The sequence below is a fragment of the Equus asinus genome, chromosome 25, assembly GCF_041296235.1.
Source record: "Equus asinus isolate D_3611 breed Donkey chromosome 25, EquAss-T2T_v2, whole genome shotgun sequence".
Taxonomy (NCBI): Eukaryota; Metazoa; Chordata; class Mammalia; order Perissodactyla; family Equidae; genus Equus; species Equus asinus.
The window spans coordinates 49,330,142-49,355,242 of NC_091814.1; the positions used below are offsets into that span (position 1 = coordinate 49,330,142).

Here is a 25,101-nt window from a genome sequence, read left to right on the forward strand (position 1 = left end):
ATAGGCTGAATTCATGAGGGACCTCCTGGAGTCATCTCTGGCCCCTGCCCTGAGGGAAGAGCTGAAATAATCTTCACAGAAAATTCATGTCTTAGAAACAGCAGGATGTTATCTATTATAACATAATTAAGAATCTTTAACAAAACAAAATGACTGACACTCAAAATGCTCCATTTTAATCAATGTCTTTATAATGATGTAAATTAAACCATTTTGTCTTTACGAGAAGCGAAGTGAGAAGTGAGAAGATAGAGGCAAGGGCTAGCAACTCTTATGAAGGCAAAATGGAGTCATCTTTTTGGTGATAGGAGGAAATAATGAGAAGGCACTAGTGTCAGAAACTGGCCTGGGGAGGTTGTTTTCTCTCTGAGTCTGCAAGGTTATGAGTTCTGATCACTCTCTGCCTCATTGTCTTGCCCATTGGTTCCTTTCCGGATAAGGAAGAGAGATGTGTCTCCTGCAGAGTTTTGTAGGCATCTGACAGCATTCCGTGAAAGACAGCTGTTCTGGGGCCCAGAATGGGCAGTCTGTAGTGAACGCTCTCTGCAAGAAGGAAGGACAAGGGCTGCTTAGATTCTATTTTTAAAGAAACTCAAAATAACCAAAAGTCACCCAAGACTTCTTCAACCTTAAAAACAGATTCAAAATTCACATAAGAATTCCTTTGAATAGAACCATCTTATACCTCACAACATTTAAGCTTTTACAAATCTTGTCATAGAGGCCAGAAAGGAGTGCCTAGAAACAAAACTCATGTGTTAGGAGACATTGCCAGTTAAATTAAAAATAAAGATAAAGTGTGTCTGGAGTTGTAATGTGAGTGGAAGGGAAAAGAGGATTCAGTCCTCAGAAGACTTTTCAGGGACACGTATGTGGTTCTGCTCATCAAACAAACAAACACAGTCTGAGAAAAAGGCTACAGAAGGAAAAAAGTATTTGCATTTCAAAGGAACCTTCATCTTATGAAATAATTTATTTTAGGGCTCCTTAAAATCCTCACCATCCTGACCTCTTCTTCAAATCTGATTTTATTTACAAAAAGCTGGTTAATATTCGACTTTTCCAGAAGACACATTGTGAAGGAGAATAATTCAGTGCATGAAATAACATTTTCCCACCGGAAGTCACTGAATGACTAAGGGAATTGGAGTCCTGAACGCTCTGGAACGAGCTCATTAGTCTAGCTGAATGAGAGCTAAAAGATGTCACAAAATCACAAACCTAGGATCCAGTTCAGTCTCATCACTGTAATGAAGAGAAAACAAGGGTACAGGGTCATAGGCACTAAGGACCGAGGACCAGAACCCACATCTCCTTAATGCTAACCCAGTGCTCTTTGTACCGTGTCACACACTGTGCTACCTGGTAGGCCCAAGTCAAGTGGTTAACATCTCTACCAACATCTATTGACAACAAGAGCCTGTGGGTGTCATGGAACTCTGGACTGAAGGCCAGAGTCAAGATAAACAAATCAAGAAGAAATCCTCGTCACTTATAGAGACAGACTCTTTCCATTTACTTAGTTCTCACTAATAGTTATTGATAATATATAAAGTTTAGCTAAATCGAGAAAAACACTAGAAATCACTGTTGTGATCAACAAAATGAGTTAGACAATCATCGGCAGTAATGTTCACTGGGATGAGTCGGCCATTTGGTATTTGTAGCATGTCCACAGGCAACGCAGCACAGGTGGGTGGCAGCTTCAGCAGTAAGCCACAAGTGCTGCAGTAGGGATGTGTCTAAGCTGTATAAACCAGTGGGGCCAGGGCAGTGTCAGCAGTTTTTCTGGGCTGATCGAAGGCTGCCTGTACTGAATGTGTGGTTCTTGTGGGTGAGCATGAGGATGTGGGCAAAATGCTTCTCTGGTTTTACAGGTGGGAACATGGAGGTCCAGAGAGTTTAAACAATTTGGCCAAGCCTGTACAGCAAAACTAGGATCTGAACCAAGGTCTCCTTGTTCCTAGGCTAGTGCTTTTTCCATAACTTCAGAGAGCACACACACAAGAGCAAAGCGCAACTCAGAAGGGTCACGACTGGAATCGACAGTAGATCTACCAAGCTTTAGCTCCTAGCCAATTCCATAGGGTTCTCCCTGAAGTTCCCCTCCAAGATTACTGTCCTTGGATGGACTCTATGGGTAAGAACCAGGTCTGTGCAAGAACATAATGTGCTGATCTTACGTACACCAAGTCTAGCTCTTATATTGGTAACTGAAACACACTCCCAGGGTTAATAAATTGATGAAAGGCATCTTATCACCCTGTCCTGTAGAATCAGAAAGTAATATTCTTGCTGAGGGAAGGGCATATAATTCTGTGCATGTGTGTACGTGTGCGTGTCGGTGGGGGTGGGGGATGTTCATTCCTTTGTGAGGCAGGCCTGAAAACAGCCAGGTTCAATGGAAATTCAGAATGAGTGTGTGGCTGGTACAGAGAACCCTGAAACCAACTGCACATGCCTGTCACTCTGTGTTCTCTTGGCTTTGAGAGGATGAGGTGGTTGCAGAGCAGAGAATGGCAGAATGGGGAGCTTTTGTTGGGTAGATGCTCCTAGTTCTTGGCTCTCCAGTCCACTTTAGCTAAGAGAACCATGAGCTAGGCCAATATTTTCAGATACATAAGAAGGGATTCATTGGGAGACTAGTAGTCTTTCACTCCACTAGAGTGGATATCTCCAAACCTCAGCTGTTACTTGAATCTCTGGTCCTCCCTTTTATCACCACTTCAAGATACCCCTTCTATCCTCACATTTCCTTTCCTGATGTCTTCTCAGTTCAGTTCTGGCTCTACCTTCCCTGCAACCTCCCAGGACAGAGTTAGACTTTCCCATCTGTATAAAGTGCAGAAAGTGATCTTGATTTTCCCTACTGTGTGTATCAAATGGAAGAAAAACTGAAGGTGGCTTCAGTATGGGAGCAAATGAGAACATGGACAAAGTTACTAAAGTGACAGCCTACACTGCACTAAACCCTTGAATTATATCATCTTGAAGAATGACCCACTCCCACCCTCACCAGCCCAGTGCTGGCTTCTCTCAAAGAGGAGACTCAGCTCAGTGCTGCAGCTGGAGATGGAGCTGCCATCCTTTTTTCTATTAACAGCAACTGAACATAAGAATAGCACTGGGCAGCTGCTGAGAGAAGGCAGGTGTTTCAGGGAGCCTGTGGGGTGGAAGGTTCAGGGCCTTGGGGAGGGCATTCTCAGGGTATGGGGACGCAGTCTCCTTCCCACCTTAATTGGTACTATCAAGACTGCCTGAGAAGGGAATTATCTGTGCCCCATCTCTAAGGAAATTCTTCAGCAAGTGGATTATAGGGCTTTGTAGAAAGAATGGAGCAGAGCCATGTGGTGTGGAGAAGACCTAGGAAGGAACACGACATGGAGAAAGGCAAGTGAGGCCTGAAGAGGGGTCAGGTAGGGCTGGAGAGAAGGGAGGGCTGTGGGCCAACCAAAACAGGTCAATCAGCAATATGTGAGAGAGAAAAAGATGGAGAATGGGAATTTGTTCTGAGAATTTAGAAATCATCTTAAGGGATTAAACTTTTCCTTCTACTACTCTGGAGCTAGCATGTCTCCCACTACAAGTACTCCAAAAGAAAGCAAACCTGTTGGGATGTCACCACGGGAAGGTTTGCGTACTGTCTGGGCTTTTGGTGGATGAAGGCTCATCATTCTGAATGGAAGAAGCAAGAAAACTTTACATTAGTTGTTTGGCTAGGGCTTGGTAGAAAGGAACGTGTCTTTTTCCATTTCAAAACCCAAATGGTCTCTTGAATCCAGCACCTGCGAACCTGGAGCTCAGACCACTTTGCAGCAGGGTGAGATGACAGGGCCAAAGACCACTGCTTCTCAAGCTTTTTCCCTTAGTGATATTTTCATGGATTTTGATAAAATCTTCATTTAAAAAATGTTTTATTTCACTGTCAGAACATATTTGGTCTGAGGATAGAAGGGATTAAGGAAAGAATCCTCTAGTTTCCAGGAAAAAAAAAGCTCTTCCAGATCAGTAATCTACCCTTCGAGTGCAAAACTGAGACTATTTTAGTTAAACCTTCCAATTGTAGAGAAAACGTCTTGGCCGCATACTATTTCTCCTGGGGGCTAAGGCTGTGGAAGTGACCCTCAACCAAAATGTGTCTGTTCCCAAACCATTTCTACACTAGTTTAAGTTGCTTAATTTCTAAAGACTGACAAATATGTAAACTCTGCTGGGCCATCTAAGTTTCTAAACTCATTTTATGTTTTCTATTTCCACAAAGATTTTTCAGGATTACTTTTACTTTGTTACCAAAAACATGGCTAGTCCAACCAGTTTATTTTATTCAGTTGTTGTTGGAGGACTCCGTGGGACTAAGAAAAAGAAAATCCCTTCTATTACCCATTTTGGGCAAACCAGAAGGTCCTTGTAAGGCTGAATAGTTTAAGATCTGTCTACACCAGGGGGCCGGCCCAGTAGCTGAGTGGTTAAGTTCACACACTCCACTTTGGAGGCCCCGGGAACACTGGTTCGGATCCTGGGCGTGGACCTACACACTGCTCATCGAGCCATGGATGGCGGCATTCCACATAAAAGAACTAGAATGACCTACAACTAGGATATACAACTATGTACTGCGGATTTGGGGAGAAAAAAAGGAGGGGGAGATTGGCAACAGATGTTAGTTCAGGGCCAATCTTCTTCACCAAAAAGCATACTTTAAAAAAGGACAAAAAAGATCTGTCTACACTATAATTCAAAAATATGTATCTATACACTCATATTTCCTCCTCCTCTCTTTTCCTCTCTCATTCCCGTCTTTCTTTCCTTCATTCCTTTCATTCAACAAACATTATTTAATTCCTACAATGGCTACAATTAAAGTCAATTTCAGTGAGGACAATTCCACCTGCCTATATATGTGGTGTGAGTTAAAAATTGTGAGGGCAGGTTTTATAAGCTACAAACAGAACCAGGACCCTACTTTATAGTCACACTAGCTAAATCTCAAACAGACATGCTATATGTTCTTTCATTACATTGAAAAAAAAAGAGCAATCTAGTGATACTTCTGGTTGACGTGATTTTAGGATTGGTTCAACTCTTGGTCTTAGCTTTAAAGGAATAAGAGCTATTCATCAAAAATAAAACCAACTGGGCCGGCCCGGTGGCGCAGCGGTTAAAGTTCGCACGTTCCGCATCTCAGAGGCCTGGGGTTCGCCGGTTTGGATCCCAGGTGTGGACATGGCACCGCTTAGCATGCCATGCTGTGGTAGGCGTCCCACATATAAAGTAGAGGAAGATGGGCACGGATGTTAGCTCAGGGCCAGGCTTCCTCAGCAAAAAGAGGAAGACTGGCAGCAGTTAGCTCAGGGCTAATCTTCCTCAAAAAAATAAATAAATAAAATAAAACCAACTAATGATTTTGGATTTGAGACTTTATTTAAATGCCAAATTTGCAAGATAAATAAATTGGGCCAGCAAATATCAAAAGTCTCCCACAGAAGAGTGAACTTTTGCTCAGAAATCTCTGATAGTTGTTCTCTATTTAAAGTCCGTAAAGAATATTTATTAGAATTACTTTTATTGTGATCTAAGAGTTCCTTACAAGTATAGAGTCAGTGTAGGTAAGTGTGATTAGCGCTGGAGCCTGTAGCACTCAAATACCCATTTCCTCCACGACCCTGTCTACGTGGGCCAGATACCCGTACATTGTTTCAATGCATCTGAGTCCACACCTCAGCTTGGAACAGAGGGCCCTGAGGTCATACAAGAAATCATAACCTCTACTGCTGTCCAACAGAAGCTTACAAAAAGACCTATTTTCCCACATTATTGCTTTCTGTATGAGGAAAAACAAATGAAAGATTGCCATTAGATCAAATATAACTTTTTGGATTGGTCATAAGTAAGAGTGACTGTGTGTCTACGTTCCAATCATCTATTGCAAGGCAAGTCTACACTGGTGCCTTATCCAGGGTGAGTCCTTGTTTTGAGTTTTTTAATAAAGTAAAAACTGAGTCCTTCTTCCTTATCTGATAGTGAAATACGGAAAAAGAAACCCCTGATATCCAAGTAATAAAAGTTCTGCCCAGATTTTATTTCTGATATACTTGATCTTGATCAGAAAGCAGCAAATGACAATCAAAAAAAACTGATAAGAATAGTTACTACAAAGTCGCAGAAGATGTCCTGGACTCAGGACAGATTGTGTGTAATGCCCTGTACCTTCTGATTTAGACATCTCATCTACATGGAAATTTTATATTAGTTCTGCCCGAGTTATCAAAGAAATTGCCCATCCTATTACTTGTACTGTGCTTGTGAAGGCGGAAAGGAAGATTATACTTTGTACAGTACTTTCAACAGTTGTTCAAACAAAAAGGTGAAAACTCTTTTGGTCTAACTATTTGGGTTAACCAGAAAAGGAAACCAGTCAAGAAGCCCATTCCCCGAGCATTGCCTAAACATTCTACTTACTATGTTTCTCAACCCACTATCATGTGTCCCCAAACTATATTTAATCAGAATTGAAGTCATGTTGCGCTTTCAATCTTTGACTTACCTTTGATTCATAAAATTCTTAAAGGATAGTTTCAGATCACTTGGGATTATTATAGCTCTTGATTGTACCTGAGGAAGAAAGTCTCGTTTAGAACACTGCCCCAAACTGCATGCTAATTTAAATAAATAATACACCATGTTAGCAAACTCAAGTTGTATTTAATACCAGAGTCATTCATACATCCTTTTGTGATGAGAATGAAGCAGAGGCGATCCTCCGGTCCCCAAGTCATAGGGTCTTTGTTCTTGCCTGGTTTTCAGAGTGTGGAGTTAGATACCTCAAGGTGAGCAAGCCTTCCAACCCTCTCTGCTCAGCTCACTCCCAACGTTCTTCCGGTCTCTGGTTAACTGTCACTTTCTCACAGACACTGCGGACTCCTGGACTACTGTGAGGTGGTCCCCAGGTTCTCACGTTCCCTGGGCTTCTGCTATCAGAATGCTCATAAACTTTTCATTGTATTGACCTGCTTAATGCCTGCTTTCCCTGATAGACTTTCAGCTTCATGAGAGCAGAGACCATGTCTCTGCTTTCATATCTCCAGGTCCTAACACAGTGCCTGTTTAAGAAATATTTGTTGACCAAATTAGTCAATGAACAAATCCACTTTGAAGCTCACTTGAAAGTTTTAAGTGTGTCCTTCATACAGGGCTAAAATCAATTACACAGTTACAGTATTCCTGATTAACAGACATCACTTTCTTGAATTTTTTCAGATTTACTATTAGCACTAGAGGTTGGTTTTCTTTTGGAGATTGCGTTTTCACCAAGAAACAGGATTTTTTTCATTATTTCTCAAAAAATATTATAGCCATGACAATGAAAAGATAAGATTTACTTGTCAATTTCTGCAAGAAAGGCATCTGGGATTTTGAGAGGGATTGCTTTGAATCTGTAGATCAGTTTGGGGGAGTACTGCCATCTTAACAATATCACGTCTTCCAATCTATGAACATAGGGTTATTTCTATTTACTTAGGTCTTCTTTAATTTCTATGATATTTTATAGTTTTTGATGTACAAGTCTTGTATTCTTTTTGTTAAATTTATTTTAATGTTTGGCTGCTATTGTAAAGGGAATTACTTTCTTAATTTTGTTTTTGGACTGTTCATTGCCATATATAGAAGTAAAATTAATTTTTGTCTATTGATCTTGCACCTTGTAACTTGGCTGTGCTCATTTATCAGCTCTAATAGTTTTTTTGTGGATCTTTTAGCGCTTTCTCTATATAAGATCATGTCAGCTGCAAACATAGTTTTACATTCTCCTTTTTAATCTGATGCCTTTTATTTGTTTTCTCACCTTAATTGCCCTGACTAGAACATGCAGTACAATGCTGAACAAAAGGGCAAGAGCGGACGGCTCAGCTTGTTCCTGATCATAGTGGAAAATATCCAGTCTTTCACCACTGAGTATGATGTTAGCTGTGGATTTTTCATGAATGCCCTTTATCAGATTGAGGAAGTTCTTTCTATCTTTAGGAGTCTTTTTATATCTTCCCCAGTGTCTCCATTCAACCCCCTGCTGAGAAAGGAGGAGGTCTCAGTGACTATAGCAGATGTGCCGTCCCCCTCCCCTGAAGGAAGTTGAGGTGCCACTGTACATAGTGAAGTAAGGGTATCTCACACTTATTTTCCAACTTTCTGTAGTTTCCCACTGGGCTCTTTGTGCACCCGATCTGACAGCTGTAGGGTATGGTCCCTGGGCACTTTTGTGTTTGAGGCCCTTCCTTTTGGAATCTGCAGCCAACAATAAAACCATAGCACATGGTTTCATTCAGCGAGGCCTGGGCAAGGGCGAAGGTCAGAGAGGGGGTCTTGAGAAAGAGGACAGCTGCTGAAGTCCTGAGTGAGCCAGCTGGCTGAGGCCAGCACTGGCCCGGGGTCAGTGCACTCCAGATGTGGACATGGTGATTCCAGGAATAAGACCGGGAGAAATCCCAGATTCCAGTCAATGCTAAGAGTGAACACTGTGATCCTAATTATGTAGAACATGAACACAGATTGTAACACCCAGGTACGTCTTTGTCGGTAGCTTCAGTTAAATTTCCAAAGCCCACACAAAAATTTCACAAACCCATAACCCTACTAGTCAGAAGCACTTTCACCAGGAACTCATCAAAGGAGCCTCTCTTCTGTCTCCTGTTTTTCTTCTGCTCCTTGCCTTCCTCTTATTGCACCTCCAGCCCCACCTTCCTCCCTGAGTCAAAGGAGAATCACAGGATAGCACAATTGAGGAGACCCTTCCCCAACCCCTACACTAAACCAAACTGTTGACCTCAATTACCCTTCAACCCAAGCTTGATGCTTACCCTGACCAACCTAACCCTAACCCTTAAACCACCCCAAGTCCTACCTCTGACCTGTACAGCACCCTCCTGAAGCAGGCCTCTTTCTTCAGCAACTCTGACACATGACGGAGCTTTGTCCTTAGTGCCTTCAACCCCTTTGATATCCTCTTTCTTCTCCTCCTACTCCCCTCTGCTCACCATCCCCACTACCAATTATAGACACCTCCACTAGCTAGAAAGTACTATAGAATCTCTCCCTAGTTTTTTCCTGACTGAATTAATGGTAAACCCAAAGATTAAGCTGCTTGCTTCCCGGCTACAGTGGTGGAGGTGGATTGTATTGTGTGCATGTGTGTAGTGTTGAGGACATGTTAAGGGGGCAGAAGAAGCTTCATAACCACCTGCACTTCTATAGCTGCAGTTACCTTAGGAACCCGGAGCAAAGGGGCTCATCTCATCTCTTCCCTCTGGCCCAACGTACCCTGGTTCATCTTTGGTTTGTTGAAAATGGAGAGTTTGTCATACAGTGCCAGATGATGGTGTTCCCAGGGCCAGCAGCTCCTCATTTGCAGCCCTTACCAAGGCTCTCCCTGCAAGGGGCCCCCTTATTGTCTCTCTCCACTGGGCCTTGGTGGGGAAAAGGCAGTGCTTCGCCCTGGGATGCCCATGCCATCTCTGATGTCCCCCTGGCCTACCGTTTTTATTTCTCGACACATGGAGCACAGCTGCTTGTTTCTGATCAGCATGGGGTCACCCTGGTTCCTCCTAGCCTGAGAGGGAAGAGAGACAGACAGAGATGAGGAAATGGTGGGGTATCTGGGGTAGCAATGAAGTGGGAAGGTGGTGGAGCAGTGAGGTAGGTAACAGTCATTCCTTCCATAAAACAGAGGTGGACACTCTGGTCTCAGCCCCATTCTGGGTGGAGGTTGAATTGAGGCTTGACTGCAGCTGGTAGGATCAGAGAGGGTTTGGGCAGGAGGGGGTGAGCCATAGACTAAGTGGAAGCCTCGGGCCCCTTGCATACAATGGTACAGGTATAAGACACCTGGCAGAGGGGGATGAAGCTGGGGGCTGGAATCCAGTGAGGTCTATCTTTCCAACCTGAGCACCCATGTCTGAGGGGCTGCACTGACTCATAGGGGGCACATTTTCCCCATTTCACACAAGGTCTCCACTGTATTGAGTAGCTGAGGACCTCTGACAGTCTAAGAAAAATGAAGAGATGACTTGTCTTCTGCAAAACTCCTTTCACTGGCCTCTCCCAAGCGTTATCCCCTTCTCTTACGCTTTAACTCTGGTCCGACATCAGCTCTCAAGCATACACTGTCCAGCACCACTTGGCCCTTCTGCACCTCCTGAGAGCCATAGATTAAGCCATAAACAGTACTGGAGCTGGTGTGTGGGTCTTGAGCGCCCCCCCTCCTCCGGGGAACAGAGGCTGTCACGGCCAGGGCAAAGAAATGACCAGTGCAGGGAGGCTGGGGGCACCCTGTCTGTTCATCGCAAACGCTGCTTTCTTTCTGACTTTACTTCTGCCAAAGGGTGGAAGGAAGGGCTTTGGAACATTTACACCTGAACATGAGGTTCTCATTCGCATTCTGATGACAGTTTGGTTAGGGAGCAAAGGGGAACTTGAGGTTAATATTCCGTCTGGGGATTCTCTCCGATCCTTCCTCATTCACACTGACATCAGAGTCATGAGATGTGTTCCTAGGAAGCATAGAATATGGGGGAGAGAAGGGCCAGAGGGACGAACAGGTGATCACTCAGAACTGAAGCTTTCTCCTTCCATTGGATCAGCTCGTTGACCTACCACAGTGACATGTGTGCACATCTGCGCCCTGCCCCGTTCATGCTGCCTTGGGACGTGTGCGGAACAGGAGTAGGACTCTATGTGGCGTACAGTGCGTGGGTGTGCCCCTAAGGTGACCTTTGCCAGACTGGTCTGCAAGGAGCTTCGTCCTGTGAGAGACATATGGCACTTGCGTGAGGCATTACTGGGACTTTGAGGACTGAAAACTACGGACAAAGTGGATTCTTTTGACAAATATTTAACATGCATTTCATTTTTATAGGTCATTTAAAAAGAATCAACTCACTATTACAATGTTGTGGGTTGGTATGTTGAAGTATGAGTGTGAATGACTAGCTTCATTCATTCAACAACAAACATTTATTGTGAGGCCACCACGTGGAGGGTGCTGTGATGGGGTCACAAAGATGAATAAGACAAAAGTTTCTGGCCCTAAGGAAGACCAGGGAAGAATACCAATTCATTTGTTTGCCCATTCATCAGGTACTGGGGACACTGAGATAGATAAGACACAGCTTCTAAGCTGTCACCACCAGCAGATTGTGTACGGAGAATTATGATGGTGTGAAAACTACTACGATAGAAATAGAGGCCACAGTGAAACCGAAAGGAGTCTTGAACTCACCTGGGTGGGGGATGGGGCATGGAGGGAAGGGTCTGAGAAGGGTTCGAAGAGCAGGCAATGCTTGGTAGGTGTTGGTGGGGTGAGCGAGGAGTGGGGAGGGCATTCCCACCTGGGAAACACTGTGCAACAACATGGAAGAATCACCTCGAAAATTGGCTTCAGGTACCTGAGGATAGCCTGGAATGGCAGACTCTCTCGTGGGAGGAGGGGTGGAGTAAGAAGAGAGGCTGGAGAGGAAGCGCCCGTGTGTGCTGACTCCTCTGTTTCTGGGCAGATTCAACTTTCTACCATATCTTCCCTGATACTCCGGGGATGGTATCTCCTGGGACCTGGCTCTTCCCTCCATCCCTCACATCTTTGGGTTTCTAAGCCTAAGACACCTATCTGAAACTGTGATTCAAAGTTGGACACACGAGATATCATAGAAGAAGCAATGATACTTCTGGGCCTTCAGAAAAGAGAGAGACCATGTCCCATTGGAGGAATCAAGAAGCGCTTCTAGAAGTGGCATTTGCACTTAGTCTGAAAGGATGAGGAGGATCTGGACAGGCGGAGTGGGAGTGGGAGAACCCTGGTGTAGGGCTGTCTTTAGCAGAGTTATAAGCAGACTCTTGTCCTTCCTGCAGTTGATTCCTTCACCTTTCCAGACTTCCGCTTTCTACATAAGATTACTACTAGGCCCTACAGGGAATGGAATCACAGAGATCATTGCAAGTCGACTAGCAAATATACACCAGAGGTCTCCAAGGTGCATGGCAGGATCTTGCCAGGTTGTTGACAACCATGAATGTGACTCCAGAGTCCCACAAACAAGACGACTGTCATCTTTCAGAACCTGAAGGACGAAATGTTTTCTATATTTCCCTACCTGGCGTTGTCAACTCCTCATCTTTTAAGACATACCTTATGTAATTACTTTCTCAGGAAATCTTTCTCCTGACCCTCCTACCACTTCGCTGCCTCCCGCCCCCCTGAGTTGGGTGCCTGCCTCTCTGAGGCCCTCATAGATTTGATACAGCTTTTTGTACTGTTGTGTTTTTTGAAAAAACATGTTTGTTTCCTCCACTAGGCTGAGAGTTCTTCAAAAGCAAGAACGTGTCTCACACATCTTTGTATTCCTAGAGCCTATCACAGAAGCTGGCACAGAGTAGGCATTCAACACACGTTAGTTGAATGAATGAGTCATTGTAAGCATTTTAAACTATCGGGTATAGATATAGACACACACACACATATATATACACATGGGACACTAGTGTGCAACAAATTCACCCTATACGCTGTGTTGGAGAAAGGCACTGGCTGGGAGCCCAAATTGCTGGGTTCCAGTCCTGGCTCTATGAGCGACTTGAGTGACTTCGGTCAGCCACATAAACACTCTGTGCCTCCCATCCTCTGCTGCTGATGCACTCTGTGGCCAAAAAGACAGAGGGCTCTAATCCTGCCCACGCTTGACATGTAGAGGAGTAAAACAAGTCTTTGATGTGTGGCTTCAGTCATCTCTGCCAGGAATGTGGCAGTGACTCCACCCGAGCCTCACTGTCAGCTGAAGCCCGGCCTCCAGGAAGAGCCACTCCACTCCTCTTCGCTTGGAGCGGAGGGCGAGGGCACTGGGGGGGGGGCGTTTACACAACACGGAAAGCAGCTGTGATGGGCAAGTCCTGCTTTTGACAGTCTACAAAGAAACTGTGCAAATGATTTGGGATTCCATGTTCTCTAGGCCTCAGCTTCCTCTCTCCTGTCTGGTTTCCCTTCCCAGCCCTGAGACCAAGGCCTTTTTCTCCTGGGGTATTCCCTTCCCACTCTTGGCTTCCTTAAGGCCATCTCAGCAGCAGCAGCAGGGATGCAGAGTGAACCAGCCAGTGGTTCAGAGCACAGCCCCCTGGTTGATCATCTGTAGAGTCCAAGTCACCAAGAAAAGAAGCTCTGAAGTGTTAATGGGGTTCTCATTTCCCAAGCAGCTGTCCCCAGGACAGCAGATAACAGTTGTGACAGAAACGTGAGAGCAATCTTTTGTAGCCTGGCCAAGGTATGGTGCGAATTTCAGCCAGGACCCAGAAGCCAAAGCCTGCTCTTCACATTTCACAACTGGAAACATTTTAATATTTGCAGTGAGTATCTGCTAATGTTCCGAAGATATGGCTCACAGCCCAAGTCCTTGGCCTCCTTGAATCTTCGGTAAAGAAATGGAGAGATATGTTTCTCTCCCTCTCTCTCTCTCCACTATTCTTTCTCCCTCCCCTACTCTCTCTCTCACACACACCTGTCTACATACCAAAACCTGAAAATGTAAGCACCAAATGGTGGTTTTAAAAATAGCCATCACAAGCACATCTCGAGGAGCACTGACAGATTTGCCTCCGTGCCTCTTGCCCTTCAATACCTCTATTCCTTTTCTCCCTTCCACTCCTGCATTCACTGACAGAGACCTCGTAGGTCACCTAGCTCAACTCTTTCAACAAACACAACGAGGAAATTGTGGCCCAGAAAGGCTAAGAGATTTGTCCAACAGCACATCTATTTAGTTTCAGTCAGCCAGAAAGTTGTTTGGATAAAGAGTCAAAAAAACACTACCTCTCCTCAGGGGGAGAGTGGACTCTTAGGGTCCATATGAGAGTAAAATGATTCCTATATCCCTTGGAATCCAAAAAGTGGTGCTCAGAAAACTATGTACAATATTAAAAAAAAAAAACCTCCTATGATAATGACACATTTTCCTGCTCTCTGAAAATACCAAACCTCCCAATTGAAGAGTGAAGCTGAATATAGTTTTTAAAATACCCTTATCGTTCACTAGGAAAAATTTCAAACGTACAGGAAATAATCAACAGCCATGTACCTACCATCCAGACTTATTAAACCTGGTTTGTATTACATCATTATCTCAGGTCAGTAGTGTTACTACTTCCCTTTAAACACTTACTTTCTGGTTATATGTGTTTGATCAATATAAACAGGGAAAGGACTTAGGAATATGCAACGTAGTTTCCTTGGTGGTCACGAGCTTTCAAAAACTGAGAGTCAATGAGACAGAAATAACAAAACAAGTTCTCAGCGGTGAGAAAATTGGAGGTTGCCCTCCTCCCCTCTCCCATCCACCTCTCTGCTACGGCGTGATGTCTTTAGCCAGGGCTTTTGGTCACAAGTCTGCTAAAAGCAACATAAATGACGCTCTTATCTTTACTCTGGCTTCTTAGGCTGGAACAACAAACCCAGATCAAAGAGAGTGGAGAGGGAGTGGGGGCAGGAACGGAGAGCGGACGGCATCTTATACTCCACTGGCAACTGGGGGCTCCAGCTCTGCTATCCCCAACCCAGCAAGGAGGAAAGGGGGCCCAGGGTCTCCAGCTGCACTTCTCCAGCTCACCCACACATAGCTGCTCTGCCCTGCTGTGGGGCTCTGACAAGTCCCCTCTTGGCCTCAATTATCCAGTTATGAGATGACACTTTCCTATTTCACAGCATCTTGGGGAGTCATGAGTCGATGCCCTTACGGTGAAGGTTATGTATGATAAAGAAGCGTCCCCACAGTAGATGTTTAGTGGGAGATGTTTAGGCTTCAGTTTTTGGTCTCTGTTTTCTATTTTTCTTATTTGTCAGCTCTGCCTCTCCTCTTCTGTTTCCCTTTTTTTGGATTTTTGGTCCGCCTCCCTCTCTGTGTGTCTCTGAGCTTCTGCTCTCTTGCTGTTTGTCTTCCTCTCCCTGTCTTTCAGTCTCTGAGCCTGTTTCCTCTCTGTCTCTCTGTCTCATCATCAGGGAACACTGCTCCAGACACACAGACACCTGCATCTGCACGGGACTGCTCCAGGGCAGGGGAGGAAAGCCACTTGGAATGCAGATGTTCAAAGTTCTGCCCTTTGACCTGTGACAGTGAGGAGGAAGGGAGCCAGGTGGCAGGACCTTTGCACCTATGACCAGGGGCCAGGACCTCTAGTTGGCTGCAGGGCTGTCGGCAGCCTCTTAGCAGGCCCCTGACTCAGAGGATGAAGGAAGAGATAGTGTCCACAGTACATCCCGCTCCTGTGAGATACAACAAAGCTTCATTCCAGAAAAGAGCAGCCGCTGGCGCAGGCCATGTTTACCTCATACATGTGCAGGCCGTCATGGGCACAGCTGACTCATCTGGGATCTGAGGAGGGCTGTGTGATGGGCAAAGATCTGACTTGAGGCACCCGCCTGGTGTCCCAACAGAATAGGGATCCCAGGTTCCCTATGAAGAGCAGCAGAGTATGCCTCTCCTAAATACGCCACTTCGGCATAAGGGTTATTTTGAGCTCAAGGCACTTTGTAAAAACAGCAGATGCAAGAATGGTGCTCTGACCCGCCTCCTGCTCTTCCTAAACATGGGAGATGAAACCCCATATGGAAGACGTCCTCCTCACACCCGGAGGAAAGCAACATTCTTATCATCAAGGACAAGAAGTTTAAGCCGAGAGAAGTCTGTACAAACAGACCTTGTTTAAATAATTCTTATCTTCCTCTGGCCTCCCATCTATCTGAGTTACTCTTCCACAACTGCCTCTCTCTGCTCACCCCAGTATAAAAACATTTGGGTCTTCATTTTCTTATGAGGGCTCTCCTGTCACGTAAAACTTCTACTAAATAAATGTGTGTGCTTTTCTCCTGTTACTCTGTCTCAGTCGATTTAATTCTCAGGCGTGGCCAAACACCCTAGGACAGCAAAGGTAAACTTTCGCTTCCCTACACCTGCTTGCCTTTCCAAACTGGATGAGCAGCTCTTTCACACACACAGACACACACACACTGGTGGAGGGTCAGCCCCCACAGGGCGCGGGTAAAGGTAAGGGTGAGCTAGCCCGGTTCTCCCTTCCTGGGAGGGGGAATGGATTCACCACCTCCTGGGTGGCCCAGAGACTGGCTCCCGGGCTCAGCCCATTGGTCAAGCGACTTGCTCTCGGCCGCCATCTCGTGGCCACCGTGAGCATTGAAGCCATGAAACGTGAGCCCGGCAGAAGGTGGGCCCCTCGCAGGCCCCGGGCACGATCAACGCCTTCCGCCCGCTCCTCCCGCCCCTCCCGCCCGGCCCGCGGCTGCCTGCAGACCGCGCCTCGGATGCCCGGTGCTCGGAGAGCCAGAGCCCGCCTGGGCTGAGGGGGCGCCCGGGGCGGGGCCGGCCCGCTCGAAACGGGACATCGGAGACCCGGATGGAGGCTGTCTGCTGGCGCCGCGGCAGCTGCGCTCAGCCCCCAGCCTCCCCGGGCCCCCTCGCCTACCGCCGGCCTGTGCTGCCGGCAGACCTGTCGACCGTGCTGAACGCCGGACCGCCTCCCCCGCGCTCGGCCTCCGGCCCTCTGCGCTCTGCGGGGCCCATCCGTCCCCTCGGCTCCCTTCCATGGAAGGCCGGACCCTGATGGCCCTCAGGCACTTCCTGCGCGCTCAGCCTCCGTGTCCTTGCCCCCTGGCTCTGCCCTCCACCTGTGAAATAATATCTTCCAGATCCAGGGCAGACGCCACTCCTCAATCCTTGCATTCCCGCTCTCTGTCTGCTCGCCCCTCCTGCGACCTGCAGGTGGCCCCTTTCCTTCCCTCCCCTCCCCCGCACGCCCCCGCCCCTCTCTCTGATGCTCGTTGCAGCTTGTGCACCTGACCGGTTGGCCCACTCGTTGTGGCCCGCATCTGACTTGCTCACCCCGTCTGTGAATTAAACTAAACAAAAAGGGCTCCGCCAGCATTTGTCCACTGACGTGAGTGACGTGTAACACTGAGGCTCACAGTCCCTGAGCGCGTGAGGAACACGGCTCCATGCACCGTCCGCGGAGAGCCTGCTCCGTCCCCCAGGTCCCTCTCTCCCCACCGCGGGGAGGTGCTGACTTCACAAGCACCGTTAGTGTTGGGGAACCCTCTGCAGCACAGTGTCACAGAGTGTCACTCAGCAGCCAGTCGTGGCTGATTTGTGTGAGGTAGAGGGGACATGAGGAGTTGTTATGTGAAATTCCACGGTCTGGGGGTTGTAAGTGGGAGACAAAAGGGACTTACGGTGGTGCTGGGAGGGGCGCTTCGAGACTCCAGAAACTCGGACTGGTTCTGGACACAGCCTGCCGTCTCAGGGCAGATTCCTCAATAGGAATGTTTTTGGTTTTCCTTTTGATGATTCTAACCTCATGCCTTTATTCTGAGTTCTAGTGGACAGATGCCCTGAGCACTGGGGGCCGGGTGAGGCCTCCGTGACTGATAGTTCATCCAGCAAATATCTACCCAACACTGATGATGTTCCAGGCACTGGGCTGTGCTAAGGAAATAGGAAATGCCTTTGGGGTCACATTCTATGTCATCCTAGCTATAGGTTTCTTTTCAGTTAAAAAGCAAATTGAGTACCTTAGATAAGACATCTGGAACTTGAAACATTATTGGCAAATTCATATCCTTCTTGGATGAAACCAGAAAGGTGGCAGAGGAATGAGGAGATCTGAATAATCAGAACAAGAGCAGGTTAGAACCATCTCCTCGGGTTGAAGAGTCAGGCCCTTGTTTCAGAGAGAACCCAAGAGACACCCTGAGGAGTCAGTCCCCTCCCTTCTGGAGCTCCCAAAAGAGGGCTTTCCCCTCTAAGTCACTCTGGCTTCTTGTCCCCCTTGTGTGGAACTAACCAATGCCGCTGTGGGTCGTCAGAGACAGTGTACAAATTAAGGCAGGAAAACAATTCTTCGTGAAAGCAGATGTGTCACGGGTGGAATGCACCCAGATCTCCCTCTTGAAAAGGCCTGCAGGGAAGTTACTGATGTCTAACAGTGCCTGTCCGTCCATGCCCGGCCTGCCTTCTCGGCGTCCATGTCCCTGCACACTCACACAACCCACCCGTTTCCTCCCATGGAACGTCTCCCTCCAACTACTCTTTTCCCCCCCGGAACATTCTTTCTTTCCGGTCAGCAGGTGAAGCAGTGATGCTGCGGGGGTAACACCAGTTCTCCCCACAGGGTGAACCACCTTGCTGGCCAGTGTGGTTCATTTTATTACGGTATAAGGGGCCAAGGCATGCAGGGGGCTGGTCATCATAAACTGCCTGTGTGTACAGCTCCGTGCATGCCCCTGGCATCCAAGAAATGGAAACTCGGAGTGCGTGCTTTTGCCAAGAACACCTCTCCTCTCTGAAAGATTTCATTGTCCATTGTTCATTTTTAACAAAGGGCTGTGAAGAGGTTCGGTGTCCAGGAGGCATTTATTGTCTCATCTCTCCTCACCACTTCCCTGGGCCCTGGGAGGGTAGGGAGGCAGGGCTGGCTCAGCTCCTTCGCTGCCTTTGACTTGGATGCGTGAACAGCCTGCCTTGGACTTGATACCCAGACGCGACCAGGAGAGACCAGAGGCCCCTTTAGAGCTGCTTCAGCACACAGTAATGGCACATCGACAGGATCTCAGTGCCAACTGCAGGCTTCCGGGACTGACAATGAGTGTGGCTGCAGCAGTCAGGCCAATTTGTGCGAGTCCTCTCCAGGGAAGTGGGTCTGTGCCCACCCCGACCTTCAGAGCCAGGTCTCACCCCCCACCCCGCGGGCTGTTTCCAGAGCTTGCCATGGGGGAGCTCTGAGCACATTTCACTAAGTGTTCCTTTCTCTGTGTTAGGTAATATGTAAAGCACCTTTAGACCCTTCTTACCAAGGTCTCAGAAAAGGGATTTGCCAAAAATAAACAGCTTGGAACCCAAAGCTTTGGCCAGATGAGGAGTTTCTAATCTTTAAGAATTGATACTTCAACTAACTACCCTTTCAATAGATTTTCCATTTCTGTCTTGTCCTTCTGAAAGCTCAGGCACCTCACAGGTGTTGTCCAGTTGTCTGAGAATTCTTGTGAGGTAGGGAAGGCCATTTCTCTTAACAAGGGTTGAAATGGCTGCCCGAATCCTCCCAGTATAGACATGAGCGGAGCTTCCCTGACTGTGTTAGGTAATTTCTCCTTGCAACTAGCTCAAGCTTGGCTGGCTGGAGGGAAAACTTCCCTTCCCTTCCCAGCTGACTGTTGAGAGGCTGTCCCCTCTGACACCCCAGGACCTGGCGGTGAAAGGGAACAGGTTCTGAGGGCACCCAGTGGTGTTCTGGGCCTGCCTTTTTCAAGCTCCTCCCCTTCCCCCAGCCCCCTCCTCACCTCCTACCAAAGGCTTATATGATCAGGGAGCAAGGGAGCAGGAGCAAGAGAGCCATTCACAGGGATGTTTTGCTCCTGGCTGCAGGGCCTGGTCTAATGGGCATGATGGTGGGGTGGGATAGTGGGATGTTACCCTATTTAGATGCCAGACACTAGCTATTTCACATAAAAATTCTGATTTCTGGTATTAGAAGAACCAGCAGATCTGACCACTGGAGTTACCTTCGTGCAAGCCACGTTGATGAGGGTAGAGGGCAGACTGGCCCCTCTGGTGAAGGGAGGTGACCTCCCCTTCACTGCAGTCCCACTCTGGTCAGCTCTATTCATTTATGCCATCCGACTGTCATTGTCATGTGAGTTTGCGCCCTGCCCCCAATTAAAAGATGCTAAACTGTCATTCCTCGTGCTGATCCTTGAAGTGCTAACAACTCTTCATAAGAACTCCATCACTGCGTTTTTACTTAATAAACAAGCCTTTGGGTTTATTGAATCTCTGACTGCCTGCTTTGAACTAAGATGTTACCTAGAGTTTGGATATATTCAAAGTTATGTTAAAACAACAGAACTGAACAACCACCACTTCAAAAGTGCTCTGAAAATACACAAAATCGTCTGGCTGCTTACTGAAAATGTGGTTTTTAAATGGTGCAGCAGACAAAGCAAACGTACGTGTTATTGAAATGAGGATGTGGAGGGAACGTCTCTCATGGAGAGTCACTCATCGGTGGGCAGGAGGATACATGACAGTTAGCAACAGGAGGAAAAACTCGTTTTAGAGTGTGCAGCCTTTCTAGCAGACTGCTGCACAGGCCAGGGAGCCCCCCTTCATCCAGGAGGTGCCCCAGGACTTGCCTCCTGGCCTGCCCATTCCCTGGTCTTCCTCTTTTTTCTCCCCTTCACCTTAACTCACACTCACCCTCCCTCCCATTTCCCCTTCCCAGAGCAGGGTGTATCACCACACCCAGGGACCAAAATGGGGGAGGAATGAGGAAACCCAGTTATTTCCAGGGGCGGCTCTGAGATGTTCCCTACACACAACTCCCTCAATTTTGAAAAACAGGAACATGTTCCATAGCAGTTTGTTAGGAAGGGGTGGGACTCGTGAGATTGGAGGAGATTGTCTCAGGGTTAAAAACAGGCAGGTCCTACTCTATAAAGATGGGAATGTATGGTTCTAGACTTTTGATGGTTAAAATTCGAAAATTTCAAACTTAAGGAGAGAAGAATAGGTAAGATGACAAGGACGATAGAAGAGTTTTGAGAGGTGGTGTCCAGGGGCAAGATTCTCTTGTATTGTTGAGTGGTGGTGGTAGAGAGGGAGGTGAATTGAAATATCTCCTCCAGCCAGGCCTATGCGCTGCTCAGTGTTCTCTGAGAAACCCTGGCCAGTTCTGGTTTGTGAGCACTTGTCTTGGGTTTCTCAGCTGATCAGATGTGCCCCTCTGATAAGCACCCCCTAACCCTTGAGAAATCCTCTTCCGTGAGACCTTTCTTGAAACCCGCACCCTCAGTGGCTGAGCTGTTACCTTTTGGGGAGGCTGAGCACTAATGGCTTGTTGATGAGGCTAGCCTCACTAAACGAAGGAATCTTGCCAAATTTTGGAACGGAAACCTGAAGAGAAATGGAAAGAGATCATTTTACAGAATTCATTGCACTTGGCCATTGTCATCATTACGATGACCAAAGTAAGCCAACAGCAGCTATACAGCAGTCAACCCTTTATAAAACATTTTTATGATTTACATCGGACCCTTTTGACTCTCCCATTAAGAGCAAATAGTGTTATCTCCATTTTACAGATGAAGAAATCGAAATACAGTGTGATTTGCCATGACACAGCTAGTTAAGTGGATTCAGATTTTCTGACTTTTGCGTCCACTATATCTTGTGTTCTACTATATCTCTTGCTTCTAATAAACTTCTATCTGTTGATATAACCTCTAATATTTCCATGAATTCAGCCGAATATTAGCAACCTTGTATTCAAAGTCTCTGGCTGTTTTCAGCCACGGGGCCCTACACCCTCCTTCCTTCTGGGAGACAGAGGAAAGAACCACACTTTGAAGCTACAGACAACTGGATATTAATATTGGTTAATCCACTTCTCAGCTGTGTGGCATGGACAAATCACAACCTCTCTGAGCCTGTTTTGTCCTCTGTGTGAGAGAGGATATCATCACAGGTCATTACAGGTCGATGCACAAGACAGAAAGCTCCAGGAGAGCAGGGGTTTTTGTCTGTTTGGTCACTGCTGCATCACGAGCACTAAAACAGCGCTTGATATTTGTAGGTACTCAGTGACCCTGTGTCCAATGAACACCGGATGCATGGGGAGTCCCTAGCTGAGGGCCTGACTTAAAAATAGGAGCTCAATAAATGCAGCCGTTAGAATCTCTCTTCTACCAGCCTAGCCCCTCTCTCTGCCCTCCGGACGCCAGATCTCGCCTTTCTGCGGGGCATTTGCTTTCCTGGGCTCCGGGCGCTCGGTCCCCGGGGAGGAACCGGGAGCAGTCAGCAGGGGGCAGCAGCGGGCCCGCCGGCCAAGGAAGGACGCTCTAGCCGCGGAGGTTGCGGCGGACCCGGAAGTGCTCGGCCGCCGTCGCGACCCCGGCGCCCCGGATGGGGAAGGATGCGGGAGGCGGCCGTTCCCCGGCTGCGCAACCCTGGGAACTCGCGGGCAGGTGGGTTCCGAGTGGGAACGAGTGTTTCCTGGCCTCCTCCGCCGCCATTCCCCGCAGGCCCACGGCTGGGTGAGGGGCGGCGGCGGGCGGGGGAGACCCGGGACGGTGAGTAGGGCGCCTCGGGAACACCCCGCCCCAGCCCTGACTCGACCCCGCGGACGGCCGTGAGTTGCCGGGGCTGGAGGCTCTGCTGCAGTGAGGGGGGCTCCCAGGGTGTCTGACTTGTGAAGCAAACCTACCGTGGTCTCCATGGAAGAAATAAGGTCGGACGATAGGAATTTTCTTCGCAGCTTTGCTGGATGACGTTGGTGTTTCTGACTCTTAGTTTTCCCATTGTGAAAGAGGGATCATTACCTTCGATCCTCACTAGAGTTTCGCCGCTATAAGTAGGATGATGGCTCTTTAAAGGATGTCAAACTCAGTTAAAGGATTGGGAATCTTTAGTTTTTCTGAGTCCTTGGTTTTGGCTCTTACCTCTCTGTTGTGCAGTTTACTGTTGTCTTTAGACCGTAACTTTTTAAAAAAAATAATAGAGACCTTTGAGAACCCAATAAAAGCTCTGGATACTGTCTCTAGAAATTTGCATAAATTGCCGCTACAAGCGTGCAGAGATAGGGAGGGTTTCGGGGTGCTCTGAAGCCCATCCGTAGACCTCAGGGATATGTGAACCCCTGAGTTAAGAACTGGTTTAGAGGGAGGCATGATGGAGGCACAAGCTTTGGGCTCAAATTTGGTTTGAATCTGGCTCCACCACTTACCGCTGTTAACTTGGGTTAACGTTGTCTCAGCAATTTGAATCTCACCTTTTTTGCTGGTTAAAGTGAGCCACTGCTAACTTGGAGGGTTGTGGAGATTAAATGCAAGATGCTATCTAAGGCACTTAGCACAGAGTAGGCACTCCGTAAGTGGTAGCTAACATGTTTATTATCATCCAAGGGATTATAATTTAGAATCTGAAATGAAATTTGAGCGTCCATAATTATAAAAAGGCCACCACACACATTTTGCTTAGACTGAATAAATTGAATTGGTTTGATTTTGACTCAGTTCTACCTGTGACGTTTCACAACTTGCATAGGTTCATAGTCTCTCTTTTTGCAGGAACTTGGCTGTGTTGTCCTGCCTCAGAGAACAAATTCCATAGCAGGCCTAGCCTGGGTTGCTGCCTTTGAAAGTGAGGGAAGGTTGGTGCAACATCAACCACAACACAGCATGGAATTTCCAGAGAGGTCTTATTTCAAAACTTTATAAAGAACAAGAACCACATGGACTTCTGCAAGGGAGATTGAACTGGCCTGAGTGTGAGAGAGAGGATAATGTACGCCCAACCTGTAACTAACACCAAAGAGGCCAGGTGGCAGAAGATCTTGTACGAGCGACAGCCCTTTCCTGATAACTACGTGGACCGGCGCTTCCTGGAAGAGCTCCGGAAAAACATCTATGCCCGGAAATACCAATATTGGGCTGTGGTATTTGAGTCCAGTGTGGTGGTACAGCAGCTGTGCAGTGTCTGTGTTTTCGTGGTTATCTGGTGGTATATGGACGAGGGTCTTCTGGCCCCCCATTGGCTTTTTGGGACTGGCCTGGCTTCCTCACTGATTGGCTATGTTTTGTTTGATCTCATTGATGGAGGTGAGGGACGGAAGAAGAGTAGGCGGACCCGGTGGGCTGACTTGAAGAGTGCCTTAGTCTTCATTACTTTCACGTATGGTTTTTCCCCAGTGCTGAAGACCCTGACAGAGTCTGTCAGCACTGACACCATCTATGCCATGTCAGTCTTCATGCTGTTAGGCCACCTCATTTTCTTCGACTACGGTGCCAATGCTGCCATTGTTTCCAGCACACTGTCCTTGAACATGGCCATCTTTGCTTCTGTCTGCCTTGCCTCACGCCTGCCCCGGTCCCTGCATGCCTTCATCATGGTGACATTTGCCATCCAGATTTTTGCCCTGTGGCCCATGTTACAGAAGAAACTGAAGGCATGTACTCCTCGCAGCTACGTGGGAGTCACACTGCTTTTTGCGTTTTCAGCCCTGGGAGGCCTGCTGTCCATTAGTGCTGTGGGAGCCATCCTCTTTGCCCTTCTGCTGCTTTCCATCTCATGTCTTTGCCCTTTCTACCTCATTCGCCTGCAGCTTTTTAAAGAAAACATTCATGGTCCTTGGGATGAGGCTGAAATCAAAGAAGACTTGTCCAGGTTCCTCAGCTGAGTTAGGGACCTCCATTCCACTGTTAAGACAAGCTGATAGCCGAGCCTCCCAAAAGTCTAAGATTTGAAGGCAGTGTGTGATTCTGGAAGCAGCATACTGATGTGGGTAGGAGGACAGAGATCAAAAGAAAAGTTCACCAAAGGCTTGGGTGGCAAAGGTGCTTGTCCTTTGTTATTTTGCGGATGAAAAAGCTTTCTGGGGCCCTTTTGAATTATTGCCTCTCCTTTACCATTCGCTGAAACAAATGAAGTGATGTGGTTTCTATTTATTAAAAAAATAACAACACATCCATCAAGTTGTCCATGATTTTTCTGTAAGCAGAGGGCAGACAGAAGGGGCATGAAGAGTGAAGAGAGAATAAAAGTGTGTGTGTGTGTTTGTGTTGTGTGTGTATAAAGTCGCTTCTCTCTGCCTTTTCAGTGGACTAATGCAGGCTCCGTTATTTATCTAGAGCCCGAATCCTAGAGCCCTGGATGCTGGGTCCAGAGTTGTCGCCTGAGGTCACAGAATTGGTCACTTAACCTTCACTCGGAGTTTCTTCTTCATTCTTAGTGAAGCATGTACGCAGCTAACTACAAGGGGGAGAGTGATGTGTCCTGATACGCAAGGTCGTAGGCCAATTTTAGGAGCCAGGTCGGCAATATTAGCAAGTGAAGCTAGCAAACTTTGTGTGACTTATGGCAACTGGGAAACTGGAGAGAGCATGCCCTGTCCAGTGCGGGCAGCCGCTGCTCTGCCCTATCTGAATGTTTCCAGTCAGAATTTGGGCCTGGCTTCGGATCTTTAGAATTTCAAATAAAATTCAAATGAAATCTCATGTAAATGTGATTTTTAATACAA

General features: G+C 47.2%; 2 protein-coding genes across 4 annotated transcripts; one reads left to right on the forward strand and one right to left on the reverse strand.

Annotated features, from left to right (window-relative positions):
* Positions 1-8: 8 nt before the first annotated feature.
* On the reverse strand, positions 9-21,699 carry C25H1orf105 (chromosome 25 C1orf105 homolog). Its single transcript, XM_070497257.1, has 7 exons — positions 21,631-21,699; positions 20,896-20,981; positions 17,606-17,696; positions 9,527-9,601; positions 6,545-6,612; positions 3,608-3,675; positions 9-543 (listed from the first exon to the last, which is right to left on the reverse strand). Exons 1-7 carry the CDS (start codon positions 21,697-21,699, stop codon positions 335-337), a joined length of 666 nt encoding a protein of 221 aa, XP_070353358.1. The 3' UTR covers positions 9-334.
* Positions 21,700-21,923: 224 nt separating this feature from the next.
* Positions 21,924-24,552, forward strand: PIGC (phosphatidylinositol glycan anchor biosynthesis class C). 3 transcript variants are annotated; one of them, XM_014852868.3, is made up of 2 exons: positions 21,924-22,051; positions 23,153-24,552. In XM_014852868.3, exon 2 carries the CDS (start codon positions 23,368-23,370, stop codon positions 24,259-24,261), a length of 894 nt encoding a protein of 297 aa, XP_014708354.1. In that variant the 5' UTR covers positions 21,924-22,051; positions 23,153-23,367; the 3' UTR covers positions 24,262-24,552. The 3 variants fall into 3 exon arrangements, with proteins under 3 accessions (XP_014708354.1, XP_070353406.1, XP_014708356.1); XM_070497305.1 differs by having other exon boundaries at positions 21,980-22,156; XM_014852870.2 differs by having other exon boundaries at positions 21,983-22,314.
* Positions 24,553-25,101: the final 549 nt, after the last annotated feature.

Excerpts from the sequence above, each read along its gene's own strand:
- C25H1orf105 (XM_070497257.1), bottom strand. The coding sequence starts at position 21,699 with ATGCATCCGGTGTTCATTGGACACAGGGTCACTGAGTACCTACAAATA. Across the intron at positions 20,982-21,630 it reads CAAGCGCTGTTTTAGTGCTC|GTTTCCGTTCCAAAATTTGG; the intron begins GTGATGCAGCAG and ends ATTTCTCTTCAG. Across the intron at positions 3,676-6,544 it reads AAGAATTTTATGAATCAAAG|AATGATGAGCCTTCATCCAC; the intron begins GTAAGTCAAAGA and ends TCTTCCATTCAG.
- PIGC (XM_014852868.3), top strand. The coding sequence starts at position 23,368 with ATGTACGCCCAACCTGTAACTAACACCAAAGAGGCCAGGTGGCAGAAG.